Source organism: Meles meles, chromosome 1, assembly GCF_922984935.1.
Source record: "Meles meles chromosome 1, mMelMel3.1 paternal haplotype, whole genome shotgun sequence".
NCBI classification, from domain to species: domain Eukaryota; kingdom Metazoa; phylum Chordata; class Mammalia; order Carnivora; family Mustelidae; genus Meles; species Meles meles.
In genome coordinates this window covers 3,539,550-3,554,972 of record NC_060066.1, presented here as the reverse complement: position 1 = coordinate 3,554,972, position 15,423 = coordinate 3,539,550, and the positions used below count along the sequence as shown (strand labels likewise).

General features: G+C 55.2%; 1 protein-coding gene across 4 annotated transcripts in view; it reads right to left on the bottom strand.

Annotated features, from left to right (window-relative positions):
• Positions 1-15,423, bottom strand: part of TRAPPC9 (trafficking protein particle complex subunit 9) — a 500,788-nt gene that overhangs the window by 156,811 nt on the left and 328,554 nt on the right. For all 4 annotated transcript variants that reach the window (XM_046001565.1, XM_046001557.1, XM_046001569.1 and 1 more), the window contains one exon: positions 9,373-9,483. In XM_046001565.1, the coding sequence (XP_045857521.1) occupies positions 9,373-9,483 (111 nt within the window). The remainder of the gene's footprint in view (positions 1-9,372; positions 9,484-15,423) is intronic.

The following is a 15,423-nucleotide window of genomic DNA, read 5'->3' as shown; positions in this document are numbered from 1 at the left end:
GGAGGGCCTCAGACACCCGTTCTCCACAGCGGCCACAGGTGTCCAGGCTGGCATTCTGGAAGCTCAGGGAAGCTCCCGAGGGGGCTGGTTGCACTGCACCCACCGCAAGCAGGTTCCAGGGGCTAATCGGTCCTCGAGGTACTGCCACTTTGCAGAGACTTGCTGAACGAAAACAAACGACTATTACGTCCGCCCCACTTCACTGGGGCTCTGCCGCCGAAGGCTCCAGGCGAGTGCTCAGCTCCAAGACCCTGCCTTGTGACCCACGCCCCGAGCCAGTGCTCCCCTCTGGAGTATCTCCCTCGTTACGTGAAAAATGTCATGGAAGCCACAGTCCGAGGAAGGCGGCCGCGATTTTCCTGGGCCGGGTGCCTCCCAGGGGACCCTCACCCCAGAGTGGAGCCCCTGGGCTGGCTTCAGGCCTGTCGATCAGGCCCGCGCCCGGGGCAGACTGGAGGAGCCTCTCAAACCTCTTCCTACTCCAGCCCAGGGGCGTTCGCACCTCATCCCGGTCCAGCAAGCTCTGTGTGGGGCCAAGCAGGAAGGCTTCTGAGGAAGCTGAGGGGCCAGCGATGCCCAGTGGAGCGAGCATGTGCCCGGAGCCCCACGGGGGGTCCACGCCCCTGCTCCGGGCCCCCAAAGGCTCTCTGGGCCGTTCTGGAGAGCAAGCCCGATCGGGGCCGGGACAGCCAGCCCCCCTCAGCCTCAGATCCCCCACGGGCTCCGGAGAATCCCAGGACATGGGAGAGAGCCTGCCCCCCCAGCCTCTCCCAAGAAGACCTGTTCCCTCACTCACCACAGAGAACAGACTAAAAATGGTCCAGTTCCCCACAGGCCGTGCAGGTCACACCACTATCCGTTCTGTCTTCTCGGTATGCAATCAGAAGCTGGACCTTTGACTCCCGATCGGGGCTCCTCGGCCAAGGTTACAGTGGGCCTCGCTGGCCTGCCGGAAGGCAGCCTCAGGGCTGTGGCCTCTGCACGCTGCGGAACCCTGCCCCAGCCCACTCCAAGCCCTGCGCTCCCGGGGGCAGTGAAGGGCATCCAGCCAGCTGCCCACACTAGAAACTTCCCTTCCTTCTCACCCCCACACCCCAAATCCTGCCAGCTCTTCCTCCCTGCCGAGCGTCTCTGGCATCTGGCCTCTCCTCTTGCAACCAAGGCAGCCCCAGTGGCCCGCACTATGACCTCCCCTGACCAGCACCGAGGCTCTCACCAGCTGTCACCCCTTTCCGGACACTCCCTAGAGACCAGTCAGAAACTCTCCTACCTAAAATGCTCTCATGACCACCCCTTTCCCCGAGAAAGAAACCCAGCATCGGCTCACAGGCCTGGTGCCTTCCTGCCTCACGCTGACCTCTCTTCTCCGGCCTGCAGCTCCAACTCAGAATGGTGTCCAGCCTAGAGACTGCATGTGCTCTCCCCAACCCCAACCCCCTGGCTGGCACAGGCTATTCTCTCTGCCTAAGCAGCCCCCCACCCAGTTTGCCCTTGCCTTGCCAGCTCCTTCTTGGCCCAAGGCTCCCACGAAGGTGTTGCATGGAGAAGCTGTCCCCAGCCACCCACACCGGCTGGCTAGGGGATGAGCCCCTCGCCCTCACATTCCCACCATGAGCCCCACACTGTGGTGGGCCGTCTGCCCTGCGCCTGGGCTCCAGGCCCAAAGCACTAGGTCCGGTTCTCAGCTCTTAGGACAGCACCAGCCGGAGAACAAATGGCAATGTGCATGAAAGCCAGAGGTTATCTGTTACAGATTTTAAAACCTTGGGCATAAGAGAACACGTCCCGGGGCACACACATCCTACTGTCACCCACCCCCATGCCCAGACACTTGCAGAGACTCTGATGAAACATTATAGCAACACCGTCTCTACCTACTTTTAAAATACCCAGGGCACAGCTCGGATGTGAGGGTGAGCCCCCAACTTCGAGGACCCACAAGGGATCTGTAGGGAAGCTCAAGTTCCCCCGCAGGAACAAGTCTGCCATCAGATCAACGCGAGGAGAAGAGTCACACGTTAGCGGACACAGCCGGGGCCAAGAGGAGCATGGGTGCCCTTCCGTATGTTACAAACACACCTCCCCTCAGGTGGACGCGTGGCAAAAGCCCACTCCCCCAGGGTAGACCAGTGAGAAAAAGGCATGCTTTCCTCTCAGTGAACGCCCGCCCCAGCACAGCTCCCAAGTAGAATGTGGGGGGACTACGAACCCCCCCCCAGGCCAGGGACAATGTACGCAAGGTTCACACATGCAACCACAGGCCACGGCCCCTTTTGACTCCACTGAAAGCAAGTGCTCAAGGCATTGCCTACCCTGATCTCAGCGTCTGAGGCTGCATCCTGGAGCCAGCCGCCCAGAGAATGAAAACCGCAGACCCCCCAAGAGCAGAGCCTCTAGCAACGACCCCGCAGCCTGCCCACTGCTGACCCACTCACAACCAAGCGTCCCCTGAGCACCTACCAACTGCTGGACACTGGGCCAAGGAGGGGGGATATTCGAGAACAACCAAGATACAAACTGCTAGAAATGTTTCACTGTCTGGTCCTATGGTTCCTGCACGTGGCCACGTGTTAGAGTCTCCAGAGTCTGGTTAGAGACACCAGATCCTGGTGTCCCGGAGGCAGCCAACCCATCAGACCGAGACATGGGGTTAGGCGGGGAGAGGACAGGCAAGTCCCCGCAATTACAATATGCAGCAGCAGAGCCTGGGGCCCTCTGGTCTGGCAGGAGTGAAGATGTGCCCTGGAAAATTCACACCGTTGAGCATGTTGCGGAAGAGCGAGGCAGCTGTGGCTGCAGACCGGGGGCAAAGGCACGTTGTGTGAGTCCTGCAGGCGTCCGCTCTGCTCTCCAAGCCTCGGAGGGGAGGAAGCAGGACATGGAACATGGGGGAAGGAGGGACGGGATGTCCTTCCGCCCCGCGTTCCAACCAGCACGAGCAACATGCTTCTCCCCCCAGACCCTAGAGCTCGGGCGTCCCTTAGAGCGCTGAGTGTCAGTTCCACGCCCGCAGTGCTCGCTTCTAACTAACAATCGGACCTGCTGCCTGGGACGCCAGCCCTGGGGATGGCGACGCCTCCTGCGGCCGCTACACCAGAACGTCCCCAGTGCACGCCACACGCACAGCCGCCCAGCTACAACCTCGTGCCTCAGGAGCACTTCCTCACGTGGAAGCGTCTCTGTGGCGTCGGGCTCCGCCACACGAGAACGCTCCGCCTCCACTTCAGACACCAAGGGAAGCAGGAAATGAAGGTCCAAAGAACAACTAAGTGCCCGAGCAAACCATGGGCTGGTCGTCTCCCCAGAAAGGAAGCGCATGCCCTTCACGCAGCTGAGACGGGCTCCAGCCACGGTGGCGAAGCCAGGGGACCATTCCCAGGGTGTGACAAAGCGTACTGAAAAGTAAGGACTTGCCACCTGGGGCGCGCCCACTGTGGGTCGCGGGGGGCACCATGTACTTGGCACAACTCAACGTCAGTATCTGTGACAACCCGTAACAGGAGTTACTGTCCCCATTTTAAAGAAAAGTGCTTGGACCTAAAAGTGAAAAGGCTAGAAGAGAACACAGGCAGCAACCTCTTTGACCTTGGCTGCACTGACTTCTTCCCAGACACATCGCCAGAGGCAAGGGAAAAAATAGCAAAAATAAACTATCCAGACTTCATCAAGATAAAAAGCTTCTGCACAGCAAAAGGAAAAATTCAACAAAACAAAAAAGCAGCCCAGGGAAAGGGAGAAGATATTTGCAAATGGCATGTCAGATAAAGAACTGGTAACCAAAACCTATGAAGATCTTATAAAACCAACAGCCAAAAAAAATGAATAATCCAACTTAAAAATGGATTTTTTGAACAGACATTTCTGAACAAGAAATCCAGATAGTTAACAGACCCATGAAAGGATGCGCACCACCACCCATCATCAGGGAAATACAAACCTAAACCACAATGAGATCCCCCTTCACACGGGGTAGAACGGCTGAAATCAACAACGTAAGAAACGACAGGTGTTGGCGAGGATGTGGGAAAGGGGAGCCCTCCTGCACTGTTGGTGGGAATGCAAGCTGGTGCAGCCACTCTGGAAAACAGTGGGGAGGGTCCTGAAGAAGTTAAAAATAGAGCTACCCTATGACCCAGCAATCGCACTACTGGGTGTTTACCCAATGAATACAAAAATACTAATTCCAAGGGATACACGCCCCCCCCCCCCCACACCAGATGTTTACAGCAGCATTACCTATAGTAGCCAAATTATGGAAGCATTCCGAGTGTCCATCGACTGATGAATGGATAAAGACGTGGAGTGTGTGTGTGTGTACATACATATACCACAGAGGCTGGTGTGCATAATGGGACATTGTTCAGGTATAAAAAAGAAGGAAATCCTGCCATTTGCAACACCATGGATGGAGCTAGAAGCCTTTATGCTAAGTGAAACAAGTCAGAAAGACAAATTCTATATGATTTCACTCATACGTGGCTTTAAAGAAAAAAAAAACAACAAATGAGCAAAGGGAAGAGAGAGAGAGATCAGGAAACAGACTCATTTATAGAGAACAAACATGGTCACCCGAGGCAGGTGGGTGGGGAATGGCAGAGCGGGGGATGGGGATGAAGGCGGCCTGGGGCGTGCGGGAGGAGACCGCCTCCCACACAGGAGGGAGACTCTGGAGAGGAAACAGAACAAGGCCCACAAGAGGCCCCACGCGGAAGGGTTCTGAGGAAAGCAAAGCCGAGTGGGGTGTGGATCCAGTCCCGTCCTCTTCTCCCTGTCTCACAGAGAGGCTCTCCACCCCATCGGAGTCCGCACACAGCTGCTGGTCGCAGGCGCTGACTCTGCCGCCAACAGGCCCTCCAGGCTGCACTCCAGGCTTTGTTCCTGCTGCCCGCCTACCGTCGGGGGCTCCCGGCGGTTCAAGCGCCAGCGCATGTCTGTTAGGAAACTTGAGAACTGCTCCTTACGAGGCAGGCAGAGTGCAGTGGCTGCGGCCCCTCTAGACACTGGACCAAACACTCCGGCTCCACCGCCCCTGCCCAGCGCCTGCTAAACAGACCTGAGCCTCGGTTTCCCCATCGGTCAGCTGGAAGGATGAGAACATGTCAGGATGCTTTCTCCTTGCTTCTGGAAGCTGCTTCTGAAGGACTCTCCCATACTCCTTCCAGACTGGAAAAGAAAATCCCCAAAGCCCTCCGACTCGTTATCACGGTGGGAGGGACGGCCCAGGTCAAGGGCACAGACTCACGCATGCCAGGAGCAGGCTCTGGCACCCTGGGCGGAGGATGGGCCACGAGTATAAACATGGAGGGGCGCCCAGCTCGAGCTCGGGGCTGCCAACGAGGGGCTCCCTGGACGCCTCACGCAGCTCTTCAGAGCACGCAAAGCAGCTCAACGGGACAGAGGAGGGTCTGGGCAGCTGAGGAAGGACCAGGTGTCCGAGTCTGGGCTCTTCTAGGCACGGGGATGCAGGAACGTGCAATGCAGTGGAAGGCAGGACGCAAGGAGGTCACCGTCCCCTGCTCCCGGGGTGAAGAGCTGAGCGGCCACGGGCACCCAGGCAGGGCCTCGCCACGCCATCGCCATCCCTGCCTCCATGTGCCCGTGAAGACTTCCGTGAGACCCCAGCCGAAAGCGCTGGAGGAGGAGGGCGCCCTGGCCAGCTCCCCGCGGGTCACCTCTCTGAGCCGAGTCCCTCATCTGCTAAGAAGGAATGACGACAGCGATCAGGTGGGCGGCGGCCCCACACAGAGGAGTGAGAGGTGGGCGGCTCCGGAGGGCCCCCCGGCCCGGCCAGCAGGACAGCATCAGGGCCAAGCCCCAGAGCCTCCAAGGTGCGGCGTGCTCGGGTGTGACGGCCACACTCGGGGCGCACGAGCGGGCGGCTCGGCTCGCAGACCACCAGCCGTCGACCTCCCAGGTGAGGGGGCGCTTGGACGCGCGGCTGCCAGGCCTGCTGCACGGGCCGTGCACCCGTGTGACGGACGGAACAAAATGGGGCAGCTCGAGGCACAGAATAACGTCTATCACCAGAGATTTAAAAGATGCATATGTAAATGAGGTCATGAAATTTGATTTTAGTGGTTGACAGTTAAGCAAAAACAACAACAAAAAAACCCCACAGTAATTATCATTGGAGTTTACCACTAAATCTGCCACAGGCAACTGTATCTTCTTAAGAAAGGTGATGTTTTCCTCAGAAAAGCTTTCTGCAGTTCCTGGTCATCCTTTGGAACTGGACTCCGGGGCATACAGTCCTGCAGAGAGGCCCAGGGGTCGGCAAGTGGCCCTGGGTTCCCGGGGCGAGCACCGCATGACCCTGGGCAAGTTCTGACCTCTTGACTCAGAGGCCCAAGGGCACAAAGCTGCCACGTGAGCTGCCAAGCGAGGAGCACGGCGCTCCGTCGAGAACCCTTTCAGCCGCTCCTGAGGGCACGCTGCCCCGCACCCGCAGCCGCCCCTTGTACACCCGCCCCAGATCACCCCTACTCAGTCCTGCTCAACATCAGCACCCCTTCCTCCAGGAAGCCTTCCCAGCCGCCTCCAGCCCTCCTGGGCCAGGTGTCTTCCCGCGTGCTTTCCGTTCCCTTCGGCATGCGCGCCCGCTTTACCCCGCACCAGCACCGAGGCCCACCTTCGCTCGCCGCCTGCCCTCCTGGCAGGGCCCGACACTCCGGAATGAATTCATCCACACCATGGACGCCAAGAACCCAGTGTGCTTCTCCGCCTGTCCTTCGGCCGGCCTTCACACTGGGCAGTGGACTTCACGGAGCTGGTCACAGCTCGCCGAAGGCCGCACACGGTGCCGGGGGAGAGGAACGGAGCCGGTTCTTAACTTTCGGTCCCTACTCCCAGCAGAGCTGAGGAGTCAGACAGATGCGGAGCCTAGCAAGGGACTCTGTGACCGTCCTCGGGGGCTTACCCATAAAATGCAGATAAAACCTCCCACAAAAGTACCAGGAGGACTCGAGTGCCCTCACTTCCAAACACACCAGCTCGGTAACGCCGCCTTCCCTGTTTCTGCCCCTGGGAAGCTCACGCTCCTGTCCCGGGTGAAACGAGGTCGTCCCTTCTGACCAAGAGGGGAGGAGCCGTGCAGGCTTCCCGATAATCTGAGAGGACTTGAGCTGGTCCATCTCCTGGAATCAGGACCATCCTTGAAAGGAAATCAAATGCCTCTAGGCCCAGGGGTGCTGGGATGCTGGGAAGAGCCAGAACAAAGCCACACGAGTCCCAGGACCACGGCCTTTCATCAGAGCGCGCCGCGCCCTCACCAGCAGCAAGCGTTGTCGGTCGCCCGTTTCCCAGCGGCCGTGGGAACAGCACACGCAGGTCGGGGGATGACACGAGTCACCGAGGGGCACAGCTCGACCCGCTTCGGAGCAGCCAGAGACGTCTTCAGCAGTGGGCGCCACCGGAGGCTGGGGCTGGCTGCTCACAGCACAAGGCGAGAGGCAGGAGAATGGCTGAGCTCAGGACCCCGGGACGGTCTCGGGCCCCGAACAGACGGCCTGGGCCCACAACAAGGCCGTCTGTGGCCAGGGTCTGAAGGACGCCTCCCGGGGCGGCCAGGTAAGGTTCAGCAGCCTCTGCTTCCTCCAGCAGCACGGTCTGTGAGCACTGAATGCCCTCCCCGGGGCAGCATGTGTCTGACCTGGTCCAGGCAAGCACAGGGACATGTGGAAAGGGGAAGGGACGTGTGTCCCTGTGGCCCCATAAACACTGGGTTCCCCAGCACTCAGCACCGGTTAGCGGGGACAGCAGATCAGAGCCAGAGAGGACTGCCGACTTCTGATTTACCAGTCCCAATGCAGGCCAGCAAGGTGCCCCAACAGGCTGGCGCCCGGCTGTGGGAGACACTTGTTGCCCTCATCACACCCAGCTCCCAGCCTGGGGCGGAGGGTCCCCTGTTCACCCCGGCACCCCTGGAGCCCCGCACAGGCACACAGAGCAAGTTCTCCAACGATCAGTGTTTACTGCGTGAATGTGTTATGAAGGAATAAAGAACGGGTGAGCTGGGAGCACGGAGAAAGGAGAATTTAAGAGAAAAGGTCAATAATGAGGATGCTTGAAGCACGCCTACTGATGCATTAGGGATATGCTACATTTGGTCACTGAGCATCATTCCAATTGCAGAAAAAATGCCACCTTTGCTTACCCGCTCTCCCGTCATGGACATCTGGGCTCTATTTTCTGGCCATGAGCATTCTTGTGTAGGTCTTCTTGTGAACAAACATTTAAACTTTTTCTGAATAAATTTCCAGAGTTGGAACTGCTGGGCACCGAGTAGGTGTAGGTTTGGTTTTGTAAGAAACCACAGACCCTCCTCAAAGCGGCCGCACACACTCACCTACCCAAGACGCGTGGGTTCCCAAACCTTCCCCCCTGTGCCCGCACTCGCGCTTGCAACGGGCGGGTCTCTGACCTCAATCCTTCTGGTGAGTGTGGAGTGAAATTACATTTCCCCCACTGACTCTGTTAACGTTACCTATTTTTTTAAAACGTTTTATTTTCTTAAAATAAGAGAAAGACACAGACAAGGCAGAGAAGGGGAGGAGAAAGACAGGAGGAAGAGACAGAGAGATCCGGGGCAAATAAAAGTGAAGAAAGGGTTTATGTCTGGGACACGTGTGTGCCGCTTTCTGAAGTATTTTCTCCACGTGAGAGGTATTTCTCAATTAAAAGTAAAAATTGTATTGCACCTACATCATATCCCAACGCTAATTCTGGCTCGAAGGCCATGCCCCCCATATCCAAGCGGGTGGAGACATGGCAGTGGGTCTGGGGAGAGGCCCAGCCGACAGGGGCGGGGGCCCGGGGAAGGGGCCCCCAGAGCAGAACTCTGGCAGCCTTCAGGGCACGCCGTGTGGCCTGGCCTCACTCTGAACGGCTCTCACTTTCACCTCAGCTCCTACAAGGCGTGGCCCAGGGCCCGACCCCACGCCAGGACCCAGTGGAGCCCCCTCTGTGCCCTCTGGGGACTGGGCTTGGGCGGCGCCACCCCTCTCCCCGAGGCCTAAGCCTTGCCTGCCCGACTGTGGAATTCCTCGGGGGACTTCCTACTGATACCGATAGAGGCCCCACAGTCAAGGCCAATGCTTCCCAGGTACAGCTTTAAGAAGTGAAAAGTGACATCTTGCCCAAGTGCCTCAGGGCCTGAGAGGGGGGCCTGGAGCAGGTGCCCAGTTCCTTAGATGGGCACCACTCGGCTTCGCCCTGATCTCACACTTGTCTCCAAGTTGAAGCCACTTCAGAACCTTTCCGGGACCCCGGATCATGACCAGGAGTCCCCTGAGAGGGAGACAAACCTGACTTCCCTCTGGGGCCTCAGAGGGAGGGTCAGCACGGCACCCCAGGTGGGCCCCTGGGCACACTCACCGCTGGCACTCGCCGGCGTGCAGGACGAGCTCCTCGTTGCCGCGGGCGCTGACCGTCAGCTCATGCTCCGTGGAGTTGAAGACATCCAGGAGCAGGTGGCACTGTCGGGAGCTGCAGAGAAGACAGGAGAGGGCTGAGGCTCTTCCGGAAGCCAAACGAGAGCAACGGAGACGATTTCTCCTCCCAAAAGACCCGCTACCGCTCGAGGACGTCAGAGGTGCAACTGACGAAATGGCGCATAAAGCGTCCCAGACACTCCCTCTGAACGAACAGAAGTCTGCAAAGTGGGTTTGGGCGTCACAGCCTCCCTGGTCCTGGGGACCTGCGCCCAGCCTGGCGTGCCTTGACAAACCAAGTGGCCCTGGGAAGGCGACCAAAGCCTCGTGGTTGTGAGGACTAGAGCTCGGACCCGGAAGTAGGACCGCCGGGGAGGGCATGCGGCGCACGGAGCTGACTGAGCAACCCGGCATCCGAGTCGTGACCGAGTCAGGTGTGTGCCGCCGCCGCAGGTATGCCCCTCCGCAGGTGCAGAGCAAGGTGCCGGGCACGGGCACGTGCAGAACCGGATCCCAGCTGTGCGTGTGCGCACCTGCCATGAGCCTTCCCTTCGGAGCCGTGAAGATGCTGCAGGTTTACTCCCTCCCGCCCTCCTGACGCCTCCCCTCCATTGACTTCTCTGGTCCAGAAAGTAAACACTAACACACTCAAGCTCCGGGGCCCCCGCCACAGGAGAGGTCCCTGAAACAAAGGTCTAGCCGGTAAGGATAGCCCAAGAAAGAAGACCTGTCCCCAAGAGAAGGTCTCACCCCTCAGGGTCCCTAGTCCCTCTCTACCCCGAGATGACCAAGATGCCAAGCAGCTTAGCACCCACTTGGAGGCACAGAGGCTGAGGACCTGAGTGGGGCCAGGAGGGGTCTGGGACACTGTGGCACCTCCGGTGGCTGAAGCGGCCCCCCAGAACCTCTGCCCCTCCGGACTCATCAGCTACTCGTGAGGAACAAAACCCAACCACACACGCATCGTCTGCCTTAGTCCCCATTGTGAGACTCCCATCAGCGGTGTGGTAAATGCCATGTATCCCAGCGGGCACATGGCAAGGAGTCACGTGAGTGTGATCTTGACGACAGCCGTACCCACGCCGGAGCGGACACGGAAGTCAGCCACGGACACAGAGGCCATCCTGGAGCAGGGGAGGACCACCTCGCAGGGAAGAAAAGAAAGACTCTAGAAAGGATCTGTGCCCTGGTTCTCCCTCAGCTTACTGTGTCTTCAGAACATGACCCTCCCAAGGGCATCTCAATTCTCAAATTTACTTCTCAAGGCTTCGTGGGTAGCAAAGGAGGGCAGAGCGCCAACAGCCCCGTTTGCTGGGGCGTCCGGCTCTTTATTTCATCTCGATGCCCTCGAGGCCGTCGTCCCCAGATCCCCGCACAGGTGAGGAGAGTGAGGCTCGGCGCGTGGCCGCAACGCCAGTAAGATGACCCACAGGACAGACTCAGAACTCAAAATCCTGTGCTTTCCGCGGAGTTGGAAACAAGTATTCCAAACCTCACTGTCTGTTCTTTCCAGAGAAGGGAACTGAGGTGGGGAAGCGTGCAGTGCCCCAGCCAGGGACGTGGGCACACACACAGCCGTGCCCACGCACACGCACCCATCACCCCCTCAGAGGCCGCAGGGCATCTGTAAATGCCGACCGTCGGAAGGGTGCACGCAGCACCCGCGTGCAGGGAGGCGGGGAAGAGAGCGGCTCTGCGGTCTCTGCGGAGCGCCGCTGTGAGGGGTCACGTCCCGTGTCCTCGGAAAAGCTGGCTCACACTGGCTGATTCGCAGTTCTCTGGGTGGGAGTGTTACCCCCAGAGGTTCAGCACTTGGAAAATATTCATTAGCTCTGACAGCTGCGTGCAAGAGGCCTCCTCACTCGGCTCACAGAAAAATGAGCTTTCAAGAATGAAGATCTATTCTGCCTTTGTCATAACTTCATGAAATCTTTAATCACAGCAAAATCTTTCATCGGGAACGGGAATTCGTAAGACATTTATCAGAGGAGGAAAATTGAAGTGATTTTAAAAGCAGGGAAGAAAAGACTCGGGTATATACTGTTTGCACTCGCAGAATGTAGCAGTTAGAAAACTGCACGGGCATGAACAACAGAACATCACACTCCCGTGTCCTCTGTTTCTTCTGACTCACTGAGTGTGGGGGGGCCTCCTGACCCAGTGTTTCCGTTCCTCCTAACTGCCGGCCTCATGATGTACCAATGGGTCTCTGCTTTCTGTCCATCGCTCACAAATTAATTCCCTTTCCTGACCTCCAAAAGGAGCATTTTGTACCCACCACAATGTTCTTACTCTGTGTATCTCTCTGCGTCACTCTGGATGGTCTTAAGTTTTAGGCTCCATCTGAGCATAGTTACTTTTAATTCCAGCTTCTTTCTGTATTGTCTTATTTTGTTCTAGTTCTGCCCTTCTGAAGTATAGGGAAACCCAGGAAAGCTTCCTAGAGGAAACAGATGGGAGCAAGTCTTAGGAGGACAGCTCCGGCTGCCGGGGAAGGGGACAATGGCGTCCAGGCAAAGAAAGCGGGGCGTGTGAACCCTCGTCAATCGAGCGTGTGTGACTGTTTCGTCTGTTGAGAATTAGGAACTGTGTTACTTCCTCTGACAAATATAATGTCTCTGAGTACCCACTGTGTGCCAGGCACTGTTCCAGGCTTTGGGAATATGGACGGCAACAAGAAAAAGTGACCCTCACTTTCACGGAAATCACACCGTTGTGACGAGAGCGGGCCGGGAAAGAGGAGGTGAGTTTACAAAATAAAACATTTAGTCGTTCTGTAAAGTGAGAAAAAATACATTCAAACGGCCGCTGAACAGCAGGTAAAGACACATCCACAGAATGAACAACGTTCTTCTATATCGACTGAAACAGTTACAAAATAATTTTTAAGAAAGAATATTTATAATAGCAGTGCATTTAGGAATAAATCTTTTTTAAAATGCCTGCAGAATGTTTATGGAGAATAGTTCTGAAGTTTTATAGAATGGTACTAAAGACAAAGAATAAACACAGTAATGCGTTACGCTCCAGGGTGGGAAGACAATATTTTTAAATAAGTCGCCTCTTTTGAAATGTCTATAAATTCAATGAAACTCAATATAGAATCCCAACAGAGTTTCGGTGTTGATCAAAGTTGACACACTGATTCTAAAATGTATATGTAAGACCAAAGGGTCAGGAACATCCAGAACAATGGTCAGGACGATGTGTGGGAGGGACTTGGCCAACCAGGCATCAAGAGCTGTCATCAAACTGCGGCAGGGAAGGCACCGCTGGGGCAGTGATTTATAAAAACGTCAGTGGGAAAACAGCCCCGAAACAGATCCATGAATACAAGGCAACGAGATATAGGACTGAAGGAGCAGCACTGATTAACGAGAAGATTCCATAAACACTGCTGGTCTGCATGCACAGGCAGACACGCAGAGAAATGAAATCCCTACCTCACACCATAAACAAAAATAAATTTCAAACAGATTGAAGAGCTGATAAAAAATTTCAAATAGAGCATATAACTGTCTAAATCCTTTAGAAGAGAAATACAGATAAATCTAAATCCAAACAAAGCGCACCATTTTGCGCTTGCAGAGGGCAGCACGATGAAGAAACTTCATGGGGGTGGCGATAGAACCGTTTTTTATCCTGATTGTGGTGAAAACATGAATGTACGAGTGACTAAGAACTCATAAAACTGTACATCGGAAAGTCAACTTTATTGTATGCCAATTTAAATTTCTCTAATTGATGCAATTTAAAAATTAACATCATGAGTCTGATGAGCTTTCGTGGACAAAATTCGTTGTGAATACCAGTTTTGTAGCTTGGTGGCTGTAACATCTTAAGCGAGTCACTGAATTTCTCTGAGCCTCAGTTTTCCCAAGGGAGACAAGAATGTCTTTATCATCAAATTATTAGGAGGCGTGAATGGAAAAATAGGTGAAGGTGCCTTGCTAAGCTCCAAGGAGGACGAAGGACTAGAGTGGGATGTCACAGACACGAGAAGTGGCGCTTGCTATCAGCTCAGCGGTGTCAGCAAAGGGAAGGCAGAGCCCTGCCAACAACACAATCCCAGCTATTTATTCCATGTTGACCCAGCTAAAAGTGAGCACAAGAATTTCCCACGCCAAGGTCTGAGTCTATCTAAAGCCCGTCGTGCCTCAACCAGAAAGTAAGTGGGGCTCTTTGTCTCCTCGACTTCCAGAATCCGGTCAGTGCCTGTGGGGCCGCCCAGGCTCCCAGCATTAATGTTCGGTCATCCCAGGGAGTGCAGTCAAGTGAGCAAACCACAAAACTAAAACATGCAGGCATGGCCACACACACCGCTGGCCAGATTCGTGTGGTCCTTTCTCAAAATCCTGTAAGACTTCCTATTTTCGCAGTCTGTCTTCTTTCCAGAAAAAAAAATCCGTACCCAGTTTGAGGATGGCAGGAAGTATCTCTGTTTCTAACTTTCCAGTCAGTAAGCTCTTAAATACTGTTTCAAAAAATTTCCCTATAAGAGAAGCAACTTGGGATGGCTGTGATTACAAAGACACCGAACAACAAACGTCAGCAGGACGGTGTGGAAACCGGAGCCTCCAGCGCAAGCGCAAAATGGCGCGGCCCCTTGGCCTCCAGCCCAGCAGTGCCTTAATGAGGAAATACGGTTACGTGTGATCCAATAACTCTACCCCTAGGCATTCCCAGGAGAGATGAAAAAATGTCCACACACCAACTGGTACATAAAATATCAAAACAGTATTATTCGTATCAGTTCCCAAATGGAATCAACCCAATGTCCATCAGCTAATGAATGGACGGACAAAATGGAGTGTAGCCCCATAACGGAAAACTATTTAGCCGTAAAAACGAATGGCAGGATGGTACTTCACTATGGGTGACCCTTGAAAACATTAGGCTAAGAGGAAGAAGACAGTCACAGACCATATGATTCCACTTACACCAAACACTGAGAACAGATAAGCAGAGACAGAGGAGAGATTTGCTGTTGCCTGGGATGGAGGATGGGAGCCTGGTAATGGGGATGGGGCTTCTTCTGGGAGGATGGAAAGTTCTAGATTTAGGCTGCAGTGATGACTGAACAACTCTGCTCCTGAAAAACACCAACGTACAGTGTGAGTGCAGGGGATGTATGGGACGTAAATGACGTTTCAGTAAAGATGCTCAAATAGAAAGCACTCGCGTGAGAGGCTGAGGGCCAGGACACCCATGCCCAGGAGACACTGCCATCAGAGAAGTGCGCTCAGGGCTCGGTCACAGCACTGGTCCCTCTCCAACAGACCGGCACCACACCAAGGGGCTGCAAAGACCCCTCCACTCAGTGTCCGCTCCATCACCTAGCCTGTACGCAGAAGACACCGTGGGGAAGAGCCAGGAGCCAGGGAGGGTGTGACTGAGCCTCAGGTGACTGTCACCAGGTTTGTGAGCTGGGCACGTCAAGACACCTGCGCCTCATGAAGACAATGCATAATGATGAGCACGTCCAACGTGGCTTTTCATTTTCTGGGAATGACGACAAGCCGAATGTGAAGAGGACTGCTTATAGAAAAGTACTCGCAAATAACTACCTGAAGTCACCTCGTGCGTCACCGTGGAGATTCACTTTACAAGGACTGAACAAACCAGGAAAACTTCAAAAATGCAAAATGCAAGAATTCTACACATAAGGTTGCAAAGAAAGTTTGGCCGACAGTTGCTTTTATGGAATCTACCTTGACGCATGTGTTCAATCCCTAAATCAAACATGATTTTTAAACACTTTTTAAAAAAGATTTTTTTTTAAATTCACTTGAGAGAGAACTCACGAGCAGGGGGAGAGAGAGCTCACGAGCAGGGGGAGAGAGAGAGAAGCAGACTCCCCACCGAGCAGGGAGCCTGACACTGAGCTCCATCCCAGGACCCCAAGATCACAACCCGAGCCGAAGGCAGACACATAACTGACTGAGCCACCCATGCGCCCCATGACATAGGCACTTTTAATTGAAGTTTGTAAATG